The sequence below is a fragment of the Carassius auratus genome, linkage group LG30F, assembly GCF_003368295.1.
Source record: "Carassius auratus strain Wakin linkage group LG30F, ASM336829v1, whole genome shotgun sequence".
NCBI lineage: Eukaryota > Metazoa > Chordata > Actinopteri > Cypriniformes > Cyprinidae > Carassius > Carassius auratus.
Window position 1 is genome coordinate 1,984,075 of NC_039294.1, and position 17,247 is coordinate 2,001,321.

The 17,247-nt window shown below is 34.3% G+C and overlaps 1 protein-coding gene across 2 annotated transcripts in view; it reads left to right on the top strand.

Annotated features, from left to right (window-relative positions):
• The first annotated feature begins 201 nt into the window (after positions 1-201).
• pbx3a (pre-B-cell leukemia homeobox 3a) overlaps positions 202-17,247 on the top strand; it is a 44,501-nt gene continuing 27,455 nt past the window's right edge. The window contains exons 1-2 of one of the 2 annotated variants that reach the window (XM_026240563.1): positions 202-980; positions 2,248-2,321. In XM_026240563.1, the coding sequence (XP_026096348.1) occupies positions 805-980; positions 2,248-2,321 (250 nt within the window). In that variant the 5' untranslated portion in view covers positions 202-804. The remainder of the gene's footprint in view (positions 981-2,247; positions 2,322-17,247) is intronic. The other variant, XM_026240562.1, reaches the window with a different exon arrangement.

Genomic DNA, 17,247 nt, shown 5'->3' on the forward strand with positions numbered 1-17,247 from the left:
ATGTCCAGATTCTAAATTATTTTTGTTGCTATGCAAAACCGTGTAAAGATGGACTTTTAAAACCACACTGATTAATATTCGCCTGAGTTAAAAAATGTGTAATGAAAAGATGCGTATTAATAAATCATTAAGTTGCATTAACATGGACAGCAATGTAAAGTATAATTTTAAATCTAACTTTGCCCGAGCCTCATCCAGACTTTGGACATAAATATGGATGTAATGGTGAGCACGGGTGCACACTTGCAGACCCCGGGTGGGCGGAGCCGCCTGTCTGCAGGCTCTCGTGCAACACTGGGAACATCATCAGGAGGAGCTGCTGCGCACGAGACGCACGCAGGAATCTCACAACCCATTACATCTGCTGTAGATCATCCAGAAGAGCGCGAGGCGCGTTTAACAACCTGTCTGCGTTATTCCACAGCTCATCAACAGGAAGAAGAACACTGGAAGGCCAATGGTTTACTGCAGCTTTTATGCATCCCATTTCTGTCACTAATTTATTTTCTACTCGAGGATGAAAATCAAAACATAGGGGGGGGGGGTTTCTGAAGTTTTGCAGAAGCTGCCTCTGGACTGCATGGAATAATAGTGTGGACAAACTAAATGACGAACAGTAAAAGCATCAAAGTGCAAGCCACAAGACGGTTTTTGATTCTGGACATCAGCGGATCGTTTTATTAAAGCACTTTTTGTTTCCGCGCACTTTTGCGCATCCGTAATTTCCATTGCATTGATTCAGGACGGCATCAGCATCTCTCTTGTGTGGATTTTAAAAGAAACCAGAGCTCTTTGAGTCAGAGGATGGAGGAGCAGAGTCATCTGATGCAGACCCTGGGCGGCGTGACCCTCGCCGGACACCCGGTGGCTTTACCGGTGTCTCATGACGGAACCGACCCGAGAAACAAGCAGGACATCGGAGACATTCTGCATCAGATCATGACCATCACCGACCAGAGCCTGGACGAGGCTCAGGCAAAGTTAGTTTTACATCGACACTTTACAATGCTGTCTATGGTAGCGCAATTTATAAATAACAATAAGGTGCATTTACAACGACACACTTTTTGTGTGGTTTTAAAGGTCTATTTCTACAGTATTGATTACAAAAAGTGCACTGCTGTTGTCCAGAAAAATAAAAAATAAAAAATAATTATAATTATTATTTTAACACGCCACGCTTCAAATAGCGGGGCATGTTGTCACACGATATGGGGTAAGTTATCACAGTGTGACATTAAACAGCCAATTGTAGGCTTTTCAGGGAAATGTAAACAGTAACATAATTACGAACAACAAAACAACTCGGTAAACAGGAAAGAATGTAGAAAGTAACATGCAAAATCTTTAATAAATTCATTATAATTATTTAATAAAATAAAATAAATGTTTAAAAATAAATAGATAAAACAACAAAATAATACATGAGACAAGAAAATTGTTAAATGTAACATGTAATTAAAAACGTTATAATAATATCATATAAAAAATACAAATTAAATTGTATTTTAAATTGTATTTTTAAAACGAACAAAAAAACTAAGTAAAGCAAAATATATATATATATATATATATATATATATATATATATATATATATATATATATATAACATGAAGAAATATATTTGGAAAAAATATATAATATAATATAATATAAAAATATATAATATTACACAAAAATAAATTAATTACATAAAATTTTTTTTTTTATATTTTTTAAAGTATATAAAAATATGGCCTAAAAAAATTAAAATGATAAAACACAACTTTTGTGGATACAAAAAATAGTCTGTGTTTATTTAGAAGAAACAAAAACACTATTTGCTGCTAAAATATAAAAACCTTAATTCATTTATCTGTTGTATGTTTCAGTAAGTTTGTGTAGAAAATATTCTATAGCTTATATACAGTGTCATTTGTTGCAGACCTCTTTTGCAGAGACCAGTGCAACATGATACATTTACCACATTGATGTTGGTTTAAACATAACAATATGGTTTTATAAAAAATGTCTTTAAAACAATTAAAGAATAGTACTCCATAAATGCATGTGAAACATAATGATGTTCCTAAATCTTAATGTGAAACCTTGGTTGAACTCACATGGTGCTGTGAGGTGCAATCAAGTGGAATCAAGACGATACATATAGTAGCACAGCAGAGGAACTATTAATGTAAAACACTGTGTTAATATGGCATGTATGAATGATCGGTTATTCTGTATCCTTCCTGTTTTTCCTTGAAAGAAAGCATGGGCTGAACTGTCACAGAATGAAACCGGCTCTGTTCACCGTGCTCTGTGAAATCAAAGAGAAAACAGGTAAGTGCTCCTTTATGCCCCACACAATACGCTGCCATAATACACCTGCACGGATGATGCTCTTCAATACAGACTGCTGTTACATTCACAATAGCCACCAGCAGTCCTGCAGAAGCTCGTGTTTATTACAGACAATAGTGTGTTTGACACTGACAGATGCTTCCTTACCAAAGTGTGAATGAGCTGTTTGTACTGTTTTCTGATGACGCATTTTAGAAAGTTGTGGTTGACACCTGCATTTTGATTGCAAGTGGGCTGGACATTTTTTTAATGGCATAGCAGAAACACAGAAGTTTGGAAATGTGCATTTTAGTAGATGCAGTAAGTTTTGAATGCATTTCAGAAATTTTAGTGCACGATGTTATTATGAGAAGGAAAGTTCACCTGATCTTTTTGGAGACATGTCAGATACATGGCCCAAATCCTATTTATTTATTTATTTATTTTGGTATAGTTTGGATTTTTTGAAGTTGAAATCTTTTGATGGGCCTCACTGACTTGAGTTTGGAAAAGAAAGATAGTTTTTCATATGTCAACATGCTTTGTTGTGTTTCTAAAATAAGAAGATTCAATTAAATCACAGCATGTATTTTCAATGTATTGTCCTGCCTGGAAAGAGAAAAACACACACATTTGCATCCATCGTATTGTAATCATTTCTGCAGATTTGTGCAACTTAGGTGCAATCTCAATTCACACCCTTTCCTATTTATAAATGACAATGATTTAGTTATAATATTAACTAAGTAACATCATCATCTACATAAATGAATTAATAAATATCTGTATGTTAAAACTTTTTTTTTTCCCTCAGTGAAGAGTGATGTTTTTTTCTTTATATAGGTCTGTCATACTACCTTACAATGATTTAAGCTAAATATTTTATTCACAATTTTAATTATTTAATACATTTTACAATTTTATATATATATATATATATATATATATATATATATATATATATATATATATATATATATATATATATATATATATATATATATATATATTATTAAATAATTCAAATTCTGAATAAAATATTTAGCTTATCATTGTAAGGTAGTATGATTAATTACATATAATTTTGTTTATTAGCCTATAATGATCATGTTTGTAAATCTGAAATAAATTGTTTGGTCCAGAAACTTAATCTCGATTTAAAATCATCGATTTATGCAGAAGTGTGCACTTAATGTCAGAAAATGTCAGGCCTGGAAAGGTCAAATAGGTCAAATCAGTCATGGAAAAGTCAAATGGCTAATTTTTTTTTTTTTTTGTGTAGGCTCAGCTTAATAATATTTTATTGACTTAATATTGCTTTCTAATTAAACTGCTTTGTAAGTAATCAAATGCTTTGGAAAGTCATGGAAATCCATTGGCTCTATGGGGCAATTGGTTGTGTAAATTGAGTATAAATCATTATTTAGTCATGACAGTGCACTCTAGCGCCAGTGCAGTAAACATTCAGACATCACCATGGGAGAGAGTAACTCAGCAAGCTGTATACACTCACAAAACTATTTTTGCAGTGCATGCATATTTGTAAATATGCATCTCTCATTCTGTAAAATCAATTGTCAGATTGAAGTACAGCAAAGCAGTTGCTTTGGATTCATTATGTTGATTAGAGTCGTGCTTTATATTAAGTAAGCACTTCTGAAGTCTGCTTGGGGCATTTTAGTATTGACACAATCTGACAGAGCTAATGAGTCAAATCAATCACGCTGAATATTATATATTTATTTGGGCAATACAATTTAATTAGAAGAGACTTTAAAGCATAACAAATAAATAAATATCAACATAAACATTGATGCTGGCTGTTTTGTTATCAATATATATAATATTCATGCATAAAGTGATTCACTAGTCAAGCAGTAGTTACATTTTTGCATTGAATAGTTCACCCAAAATAAAAAATTGCTAAATAATAATAATAATAATAATAATTTACTCACTTTCAGGTCATCCAAGATGTATATGAGTTTGTTTCTTCATGGAAACAAATTTGAAGAAATATAGTATTTCATCACTTGCAGTGAATGGATGCCATCAGAATGAGAGTCCAAACCACTGACAAAAACATCACAATAATCAAAAAAAAAAAAAAAAAAAAAAACATTACATGAAACATATCCATCAGTAATGCGTTTTCAACTGCAAACCATTGCTTTCAGCTAACATACAAGTTCTCTGTCCGTAATAATGCTCTCTCCATCACCACTACATATGATATTACCATGATCACAATTTTAATATTTCTAGCATAGTGGCATTACAAAACCATGAACATGACTAAAATGTGACCTAAGTATGATTGCAGACATGCATCTGAAATATCAGTATATGTATGCATATAGTACACATTCCCTGTTGGTTTTGACTATAGCAGTGAGTTGTGCAATTAACTGGGCTGCTCAGTGGTTAAGATGCACTTGACTGTGGTGGGTGGATCATTACACTCTCTCGGCCCAGGCGGCTTGTGTTCAGCTGTGGAGGACTGTCAGAGACGGGCAGCATGGATCAGTGGCCTGGAAAATGGACACGAGAATGGAGAATAATTGATTTAAATCCCTGGCGTTCCTTCCCTGTTTATGTACTTCTATGTCGGTGTAGAGCTAAAAGCACAATGTACATTTCTTGAGCAAATGTTTACGGTGCTCGCTGAGTAGTAGAACCAAAAGAATTCAACTAATGTCAATGCATTTGGAGTGCTTTATAAAGAAAATAGCTAAACAAAAGGAAAATGGATTAGATCTAGTAAAAAAAGTGATCTAGTGTTGAAAATAAAGATAAATAAGATTATGCAGCTTTGTTTCTGAAGCATTAAAGCCAAGCTAACAATAATAAGAATGTTATGCTGATGTTCTTGTTAAGTTATGGAAACATAACCTCCAAATGTTCTCTGAATGTTCTGAAACACGCCCAGTTTCCTTGAACGTTCCCTTAATGTTACTCTAAAATTCCAATAACCAAGAAAGTTTATGATAAGGTTGCTCTTGAATATTCTCAGAACCATCTGAAAGTAATAAGTACTAACATTTTCTAAAATGTTCTCTGAATGTTCAAAACATCCAGTCTTTTTAATGTTTAAAAAAACATTTTTTTTTCTCGGTAATTTGAACATTACAAAATACATTAAAGGGATATCTCACAAAAAAAGGACAATTCTGTCATCATTTACTCACCCTCAAGTTGTTTCTTTTTTCTTGCTGAACACAAAAGAAGATATTCTGAAGACTGTGCAAGCAGTTGCCGGTAGCCATTGACTTCCATAGAAGTATTATGAAAGCCAACGGCTACCACCAAATGTCTGTTTACCAACATTCTTCAGAATATCTTATTTTTGTGTGTGTTCAACAGATGAAAAAAAAAAATGTAATGTGTGGAACAAATTGAGGGTGAGTAAATAATGACAGAATATTAATTTTTGGATCAACTATTCCTTTAGGGGAATTAATGTTCCATTTTATCATTTACCAAACATTATGAGAAAGTTACTTTTAAAAGTTCCCTGAACCATCTGAAACTGACGCTTAATGGGTTTTTTTTCTATGAGTAATTTTACGATTGTTCATTATTGTTTCACGTGCGTTACCCAAAAATGCACTTAAAGCAATCACACGTAGCTGTGCTTTAAGTGCTACTTTAGAAATGTTAACCTAATGCTGCGTTCCAGACTCAGATATTATATCATATTATATTATAGCCTACTTAAATCATTGAAGATTTTTTCCCTCAGTCTTTGACGCATATTTCTTACAATCATTTTTTTTTTGTTCAGTCATTTAATTTAGATTTGTATAGTATTTATATTTTCTAGTATTTATATTTTTTCTGCCTTTTTTAATTATTTCATTTATAAATTCATTTTTAAAAGAGTAATAAAGTGTACAATCAAATAATTAGCCTGTATTATAATCACATTGCACTTGAATAAAATTAAAGGTGCAATCTTCTGATTGTACTGCAGGTGCACGAAGAAATCTGTCTTTTCTCGATGCACTTATGTCTTTACATTACTCGAGAGCACTCGTAGATCTACAATGATTTTCTAGTGCTATTTAAGTTACAATGCTTTTTGGAAACAGACTGTAATATTAAGATCAGTCGTACGAGCATTTTTATGAATTAAGCTTAAGCTTTTGGGAAACACAGCTTATTCTGTCAATGTTACTGGAAGAATGTTCTAAAAACTCTGAGAGAACCTTGCCAGAACATTCTGAGAACATTCCCTGTAAGCTGAGTAATGGAACATTTTCATAGTTAATGCGATGAACTTGAGGAGAACTGTTTTTATACGTTCACTTACAATCACCAAAGCATCATTTAAAAGACATAAAAAATGATGAAGTCTGCTGTCAAGACGACCTGAAAGACACTGATTGTGTTCTGTCAGCACAACCTCACACTCTCGACAGGTTGAGCTAAAGTATCACTTCATTCATATTTCATTTCCCTAAAGTAAACGCTACACACCTCACCTCGTGTATTTGAATATTTTACATTTCCCCTGTGACGTGCATGCGATATGAGTGCCATTTGTGATCTGCAGCCGTCCATAATTTTTCCACATGGGATAAAAGCCTGAGAGGGAAGGGTCATATATTTTATAGAGCGTAAATATAACAAGAGTCGGGCTGCTCGAGACATCACACGTGTGTGACTTTCACACAAGGCTGTTTCCTCTTTTTGTCACGCATCACCAGGTTGTGTGTTTTTTGCATTCATAGCAACGCAGGTGTGCTTTTAATTAATTAATTAATTAATTTTAGGTGCAAAACAGAAATTATGTTCAATCAATAAAGAATACCTTTCATTTCACTTTAATTAAATCTCGGGCCATTATTTATGACTTATTAATAATGGAACTTATTGAAAATGGAAGTGTTACATTTGCCGAATTTTCCATTTTTAAGAGAAAATGTTCATATTTGTGAAGTTGGATATTGGTAATTCTTCAATTAGATCAACTTTTGACAACTTGAAATATGAAACTTCAGATTTTTCATCTCTAATTATTTTGCATCACATGACCTTGAAAAGTGGACTTTTAGATAGATAGATAGATAGATAGATAGATAGATAGATAGATAGATAGATAGATAGATAGATAGATAGATAGATAGATAGATAGATAGATAGATAGATAGATAGATAGAAAGTCTGGTGCAAAAAGACTGCAGTGAAATGAAAATTTAATCAGCATTTTCTTTGCCTTAACAAGGCAAGTAACCCTCATTTGCTGCTGAGGAGAAGAAACTGATATTTTATTCATATCCATAAACTAAAAAAAATTCTGAGGTGAAAAAATAAGGCAACAAATGGAAGCTTGAAACTTTGCTGCAAAGCACAACAGCCTAAAACCTCATATGTTCTGCAATTTACAAATTCTTCAAGATTTACTGAATAATATTATATTGCAATGCATATGCAATATGATACATCAGGTAAGTGCATTAACCATGTTATGTAATGGAGAAAATACATTTATTATAGATGCAATAACACAAACCTTTGTATTCAAAGAATTTAGTATATAGCCTATTTCACTGTCATATCAAAATTTCACTTATATTTGGTACTTGTTTGGTTTAATGCACAATTTAGAAGAAGTAGTTTGCAATAAAAATGTATTTGAGAGTTTCTTCATTTACTGAGAAACGGTGTTTGAGTCTGAGTTGAAGTTGGTCACCTGTGTTGGTTTGCAGGTCCAGTTCAGGCCAATGTATCGATATTGTTTATGAATATGATTGAGATCACAGTGGTTTGTTAAAAGGAGGAGCTAATAAAATCTTTGCACTGGGCTTGATTTTCCCACAGTGCACTTCTTCTTTTCCCTTCTCTTTTATCATTGCAGCTCGTTTATATTGCTGTTCAGCAGGTTGGGTTTATGACTGTCTATCAGTCGTGTCAATAGAGTCTCATGGGAATCTCATAGTTGGAGTTGATTAGATAAAGTTTAAGGGCTTTTAACTGATATGCATGGTGCTACAACATGATAGCATACACTACAACCTGTGCTTATGCAGATTAATAGACTATTCAGATGATTATGTGACTATTTGAGCATATTTTTATTTGTTAGTTTTTGCAATGATCAATCATTATTGCTCATATCCAACAAGTTAGTCTAATGGCTTTTTTAAATTACTAGTCTTTTAAAATATTTCTTTAAAATTGTTTGATGTTGTTGTCTCTTTTAGATGTCTTCATAATCTTATATACAGTATATATCATATCTTATCATAAAATATATATATTTTATTTAATTTTCAATATTAACTGCTCTGGAAATTTGCATGCATTAACAAGATAAAGCCATGTTTTAAATTCTTGTATTAATTTGGTTGACATATTAGAGTTAATTAAATCATTTTCACCTTTAAGGGAATACAATTACATTGTAAAAAATAAAACAATATACCACCACCCCACCCCCCGGGAATAAAACTGTTACATTTGGTGTTTGTAGGCTAAATGCTATACTGAACTGGAGATAAAAAACCAAAAACAAATGCAAAATAGATAAAAAAAAAATAAGAACCTAAATGTGTATTATAGATGTTTTCTAAAAACAAGAAAAATAGCAGAAAAAAAACAATGGTTTTGCCTCTAGTGCCTTGCCTTAACACAGTAATTTAACATCCTTTTTTACCCCAAACACATAACTGCAACAAGTGAGATTTGAAGCAGACAAGGACACAGACAGCATGCTGTTACACGGCTGTGGTGTCATCACAGCGGCCTGGGAAGGAGTCTCGCATTCTCCTGTCACAGGGAAAAAAATCAATAGTGCAATCCTCCCTGTTCCCGTCTCACTGGCGGTAATTGAAATAGAAAATCAAATGAGCGGCGAGCAGATAATTGTTTTATCAATATCCTCCTGCCCGCCCTCCACGGGTCAGTGGCGCATGATCACCAAGCGCTGGATATGACGAGGACAAAATGTGAAATTGAACAGCTCGGCTCTCGTTTATCAGACCTGACAACTCAGAGTGACCGACTTGCGGTACGGCTGGACGGTGCATCTGCTCCCATCTGCTCAGACTCCCATTTGAACATCTTAACGTGATAAAGTGGCTGCTGTCGTCAGACCAACACGATTTGAATGTTTCCTTGCTCAAATATGTCCTATAGTTGTACTGTAATGTGATAGATTACAGTAATCAATGGACACGCGCTTGTGCCCACATATATATAGGGCGATTGTATTGTAGGGTACTGCACATTAAATATGGTTAAAGACAATTGGATCACACAACTATGACCTCTACTCGTCTCGGCTAACAACACCACCATTAAGATATGCATGAGTTGTTTGTTTTCAGAATGTTCAAAAGTCATATTTTTAAAATGGTTGTATGAACGTTCCATTTATGGTTCCATTTCAGTATTTTGAAAATTATTTTTATAGGAATGTTACTTCAATGGTTTGTGAACCAACTGACAAAAAATATATTCCAATAATGTTTTCCCAATGTTCCCGTTATGAAAATGTTGGTAACACTTTATTTTAAGATGTCCTTCTTAAACATGTAAAAAAAAAAATCTGAATGTTCGTTCTCTAAACGTTCAAAACATCTAGTTTTTTTAAATGTGTAAAAAAAAAAAACTTGTTTCCTTGGTTATGAGAATGTTTAAGAAACAGCAAGGGGACGTTCCATTTGTAAACATTATGGGAAAGTTACTTTTGAATGTTCTCTACACCCAACTAAAACGTTTCAGAAAAAAAAATGTTCAGGGAATGATATGTAAATAAAAAAAAAAAGGTTGCTAATGTTTTGAGAACATTATTGACTTTGAAGAAATGTTCTGTTAACATTACTGAAGAACTGAAAAAAGAAAGGTTTCCTTTTGCAAGTTTTTACATGCAAGATTTAGTAATTTCTTTGGTATAATATTAAAGAAAATCTACACGACTTCGCAACATGATATTGAAAATGAGTGAGTAATTTAGATTTATTTTCAGATTATTAATTAAAGTAACATTGAAAAGCCAATTTTGTTTAATTTGAAAATAGGAATGTAGCCATTTTTTGGCAGAAATGGCAGAATAATTTTGAACAAACGCATGATATTCCACATGACATTCCAGTAATTTCTTATTTACCACTTAAGAAAGAAGGAGGAAACTGAATGATTTTAACAAATGCACAATCTTCTTCATGATATTCCAAGAATTTCTTATATGTCACTTAAGAAAGACTGATGTAATTCAATATTTTAAACATGAAATGATATTCTGTATGATAGTTCAGGAATTTCTTGTATATTCTTAAGAAAGAAGGATGAAATTAATGAATATGAAAATAAACTGTTACTTTAATATTCATTAACAGAAAACACTGGCACTTGGAAAATGCAAGGTTCATGGAAAATGATACAGGTTTAATTACATTTAAACAGTGATGGTAAAAATGCCATTCTCACTCTATGATGTTCATGGGAATGTGTAATATGATTGATACTATGCTTATGGAAGAGTCACATGCATGACTTACAGCAGTTTGTGTCCAGTTTTGATTTGGGTAATGAAGAGTAGCAGTAAATCTTTGGCTCATACTAGTGTTTGTTTTAAGATGCTGATGTCTGCTCTACTGCTTTAATTGCTCTTCTGTACTCTTGACCCTCTTGAGGGGCTGTTATATATCACACACAGTCATAATGAATTAGTCCACTTCACACACAGCATATTTCTATATGATAGATAATGCTCTGGAGAAACGACCTGTCTTAATTAATGACACCTCATAGACGGGAGTTGAGAAAGACCAGACGAGGATGTATGGATGTATGGATGTATGGATGTATGCAGGGAAAATAAATGTTATCCAAAAACCGACTGAAGCTTTAGGCTACGGCTGTAGGTAATGCAACTTTTGCAAAAAATCTTTTCAAACTTGCCAAACTATTAATTCTGGGCGAGCTGCATTCAATGGAAAACCTGTGCATAAACATTCTCTAGTCATAAGCCAAGTGCAATCTGGAAGTTTTAAACTTATTTTTATTGGAGTTATTTAACCTGATTATGTTTATTAATAAAGCAAAATGTTTATTGAATGTAATATCAAGTGCTTGAAGGCATCTTGCTTTATTAATGCAATAATACAGTCCCTGATTAAAAACCCCTCTTTGGAAACTGGATTCATATGAAATGCCTACACTGTATAAAAAAAGAAAAAGAAAAAAAAGAAAAACCTTCACTTCACAAACAATATGGCAGCAATATTTTAGGTTATACAGACTTAAGTTAAATTCACAATAAAATACTGTATTTCATTAACGGATGTAATGTTAATAAACCAGCATATTGTAGTATTAGTATCTGTTTTGAACAATTGTAATGCACTGATAACCACCAAAAACTGATGGAGATAAAAAATAATCACATGATGAACCAAAGTTCATCACAAACAACTTCAACGAGCTGAGGAGGGCAATACTTATACAGGTCCTTCTCAAAAAATTAGCATATTGTGATAAAGTTCATTATTTTCCATAATGTAATGATACAAATTAAACTTTCATATATTTTAGATTCATTGCACACCAACTGAAATATTTCAGGTCTTTTATTGTTTTAATACTGATGATTTTGGCATACAGCTCATGAAAACCCAAAATTCATATCTCAAAAAATTTGCATATCATGAAAAGGTTCTCTAAACGATCAATTAACCTAATCATCTGAATCAACGAATTAACTCTAAACACCTGAAAAAGATTTCTGAGGCTTTTAAAATCTCCCAGCCTGGTTCATTACCCAAAACCGCAATCATGGGTAAGACTGCCGACCTGACTGCTGACCAGAAGGCCATCATTGACACCCTCAAGCGAGAGGGTAAGACACAGAAAGAAATTTCTGAATGAATAGGCTGTTCCCAGAGTGCTGTATCAAGGCACCTCTGTGGGAAGGAAAAAGTGTGGCCAAAAATGCTGTACAACGAGAAGAGGTGACCGGACCCTGAGGAAGATTGTAGGTTGGAGTAGAAACATCCAGAGCCACCGTACACAGGCGTGTGCAGGAAATGGGCTACAGGTGCCGCATTCCCCAGGTTAAACCACTTTTGAACCAGAAACAGCGGCAGAAACGCCTGACCTGGGCTACAGAGAAGCAGCACTGGACTGTTGCTCAGTGGTCCAAAATACTTTTTTCGGATGAAAGCAAATTTTGCATGTCATTCGGAAATCAAGGTGCCAGAGTCTGGAAGAAGACTGGGGAGAAGGAAATGCCAAAATGCCTGAAGACAAGTGTCAAGTACCGACAGTCAGTGTTGGTCTGGGGTGCCATGTCAGCTGCTGGTGTTGGTCCACTGTGTTTTATCAAGGGCAGGGTCAATGCAGCTAGCTATCATGAGATTTTGGAGCACTTCATGCTTCCATCTGCTGAAAAGCTTTATGGAGATGAAGATTTCGTTTTTCAGCACGACCTGGCACCTGCTCACAGTGCCAAAACCACTGGTAAATGGTTTACTGACCATGGTATTACTGTGCTCAATTGGCCTGCCAACTCTCCTGACCTGAACCCCATAGAGAATCTGTGGGATATTGTGAAGAGAAAGTTGAGAGACGCAAGACCCAACACTCTGGATGAGCTTAAGGCCACTATCGAAGCATCCTGGGCCTCCATAACACCTCAGCAGTGCCACAGGCTGATTGCCTCCATGCCACGCCGCATTGAAGCAGTCATTTCTGCAAAAGGATTCCCGACCAAGTATTGTGTGCATAACTGAACATAATTATTTGAAGGTTGACTTTTTTGTATTAAAAACACTTTTCTTTTATTGGTCGGATGAAATATGCTAATTTTTTTTATATAGGAATTTTGGGTTTTCATGAGCTGTATGCCAAAATCATCAGTATTAAAACAATAAAAGACCTGAAATATTTCAGTTGGTGTGCAATGAATCTAAAATATATGAAAGTTCAATGTTTATCATTACATTATGGAAAATAATGAACTTTATCACAATATGATAATTTATTGAGAAGGACCTGTATATAGAAGGTACACACTTTCATTCACAAACACTAAACCCCATCATGGTGACATACATGAAACTTAAATAATTCAATAAACATTCATTTAACAACATTAGATGTAAGAGTGAACCCTAATATACACAAATGATAAGACAAAAACTAAGAAGAAACGTGTTATAAAAATAAAAAAAACTTCAAATATGAAGTGACATGAAGGGAATTCTGGGAGTGTCAATTTACTGTTTGTCACTGTAAATTATACAATTACTTTTTCTTTTCTAGTTCCAAAAAACGTATTTTTAACTGTATTTTACAATAAAATTACATTAATTATATAATATAAAAAAAACTATGGAAACACTTTCATTATAAAGTTAAGTAGATTTAACTATTGACTCAAAATTGTGTTCAAAAACCTGCAAAATAAATAAATTAATATCTTCTTCAAGGTAAAATAGCAGATCATTGAAAATGCTAACGTTAGCCTGATAGCACTGAAAGCAAATGTCCCACCCTCCTTGCAATCGCCGTCCAAAGCCATGCCCCTGAACACAGTTATGCTCACAGACCAGAATACCAGAGACAACATTACTACAATAGGCTTCATCAGTGGTTTCCATTTCTAGTCCATGTTCTGAAGTGAAGTAAACCCCTGCTCAGGGAGTAGGGAGCAATGAACACAGTGTAGGGGTCATATTGATTGGAACACAGTTAATTCACGTAGCTCGAGTTGGTCATCTGAATCGGGTGTGTTAATTAAGCGAGACATGTAAAATATGTGCATGAGCACTGGAATTGGGAACCGTTGGGCTACATCATGTGTTTTTAACCAGCAAGAAAACTTTTTAAAATTCAATACCAGGAAGGAAGACCATGTTGATGTTTGTCTGCCATTCTAGCTCTGTCTGCACAGCATGCATGAATGCGCTAATGACGTATTCTGTCTGCACGAACAGGATGAGCAGGTAGGTAGGAAAGCTATTTAAAATGTTCAGACCAATCGTTTTGATTGGACGTACATTTCTTGGTCCTAGGCCTTCCACAGAATATATAAAAACAGATAAATACATTTAAACCACTTAACTTAATGATTACTATCAGGATGTGATAGGAGGAGGAGACTTTTAACCAGTATAACAAAAAATGTCACAATCACCTATTGCACCTTTAATCTTGCAGCGTAATATAGAATAAATGAAGTACATTTAACCTAATGGAATAGTTCACTAAATTTGGCCATCATTTACTCACCATCATGTCATTCCAAATGTATACATTTCTTTCTTATGTTAAACACAAAATAATTTTGAAGAACCAAACAGTTGTTGGTCCCCATTGACTTGTAGCACAAGAAATACTGTGGAAGTCAATGGGGACCATCAAATGTTAGATTACTAACATTCTTCAAAATCTTTCATTTTCAGATTTGGTGTAATGATATTTAACATAACCTAAAAAAGTTTTTTTTTTAATTTTATTGAAAAGGGGAATTTTTTCCCTTGCGGCTGTCCGAAAGAAAACAAAGTTTGAAATTATTGACCAAAAATTTGACCAAAAAAAAACTTTCTCTAAAATACAGAACAAGAAAATCTTTTTTCCAAATTTTTAATTGATTGATTTTGATTTGGTTAAACTATCCCTTTAAAAAGGTGCAAATGCACGATTCAGTGTTTTCATGAGGATGTTTTAAGAGCACATTGTTATTCAAACACATGCGGTTCATTCAGATGAGGGCAGAGGAGTCAGGTGTGCTTCAAGCACACACATACCCATTATATGGTGTGTTTGGGCTTTTCAAGCTCTTGTATGCCAAAACCGTTGTGTACGTCTGATCAAAGCCTTATGCTCCACTGGAGACAAGGCACGCAATACTTCACCTTGGCTCTGGTGCATTTCTTGGCATCACCTAAAAGCAGTCTTTGTTCCTTGTTCTAGATGAAAGAATCAATCCCTGACAGCTACCATACAGGTGAGACAACAACAAGAGAAACCAAGACAGTTCGCTTCAGGGATGACACTGTTTTTATTTGTGTTTGCTGCAGAAGTCGAACGCAGCGGGAGTTTTTGCAGCTGAATTTTACCAATAAAAGACACAATTTTTAAGAAGCTAAAGCAGTTATATGGTTGCTTACATAAGATATCAAAAAGTCTCAATGAAAATGTTATCTTTACCACCTGCTGATTTACAAATAATAGTGTTTTTATGCGTCTTCATCTCTTCCCTTAATTGGGTTGTTGGAGATGTTAAAATTAAGTCTACCTAGTACAATAGTTTAACATTTATTTAATTTTTTTTAGTTTTTTTTAAATGTTACAGCATCAGATGTGCAAATACAAGTTATCTATTAACAGTGCATTTGACCAGGTTTAATGTCAATGTCATTTTTTTTACATTACCAAACATGATAGTTTTAATATGCACAGGAATAATCTCCATTGATCTAATACATTATTCTCTAAAATTTGGGGCTGATTTACCCTTTCCACCCCAGACACAGAATATTTTACTTCTACATCACCAAATGGATGCTTCATATACAGTGATATTGAAATGCACATCATGTTTTCACTGTATGGAAAAGACCAGTTCAGAGATTGCCTTCGATATTGAAGAAATTCATACAGGTTTGGAATGACCTCTTTGTAAATATATCTACATTGTAGATTCTACAACAGACTGTGTTAGAGTTTGCATTTACACAGTGGAAAGCTATAGTATTCAGAGGGTCCTTGAGAGAACATAAATAAACCTTCATTCCCCTCCTACGTGCAACTCAGAGGAGTCTTGGGAAATCATATCGATCGATAGTCCCTGTTCAAGAAAGATTGCTGCACACACACTAACGGGCGATGGACGTTCTCAGTGGCCTTCATTTACAGTTTCCATCAATAAATCTTCATGACTAAGCATGAGTGTCAGAGGTGAATTACAGTTCACACTGGCTTCCACCAAGCTTCATGGCTTGGCCTTTCTTCGGGAATGACCACTCCACATTTACCAGTTAATCTGGTTATGATTAAGGAAATGTTTTGAAATGTGATCATGCAATGTTCTTAGAAAAATGCTGGCTAAAAACTGGCCACATGACGGCAACAGGGTTGTGCAGAATTGAGAATTGAAGATCCCATTGGTGCAATTTGCATCAAATTGGCTAAAACATATAAGAAAATGCACTAGAATGACAGGAAGAAGAAGTCCAAAGGGGTCATATAATGCTGCTAAAAATAACATTATTTTGTGTATTTGGTTTAATGTGTTTATGTTTATGTGGTTTAAGATTCAAAAAACACATTATTTTCTATTATGTCCATAATGCACGTTATTGTTTCCCCTCTATGCCCTGCCTTCTGAAATGTGTCGATTTTTACAAGGCTCATTGTTCTGAAAAAGCAAGGTATGCTCTGATTGGCCAGCTATCCAGTGTGTTGTGATTGGCCGAATGCCTCAAGCTTGTGTTGGAAAGGTTACGTCCATTAACATATGATGTCTCCCAGGCCAGCGGCAAGAGACTCAGTCCAGCTACTCTGCTCGTGCACATCCCATCATCGGTTCTCTTTTAGCAGTTCAATTAATGTATTGTTAGGAGTAATCAATAACTCTTGATGTTGGTTTATTTAGCGTCAGAGGGAGTGTAAGGCACGTTTATAAACCGAATAACTTAAGTAATTTGTGAATTAGTGTGTACTGGAGACGCAAACCATTTCAAACGATTCAGATCGATTTGGTGAACTGGTTCGACCGGTTCACTAAGAAGATCCAGTTGAAAGATTACTTCACGATCCGGAAATAACTAAACGAGACAAAACCAATAAAACCCATTACAAACGAGGCATTTGTTGCTGATTATAATGACTTATATGTTCTTTTTACACATTGCGTTGCTACTCTATACCAGTGTTAATTTCGTTGACTAAATATTTTCGTCATTATTTTCGTCAC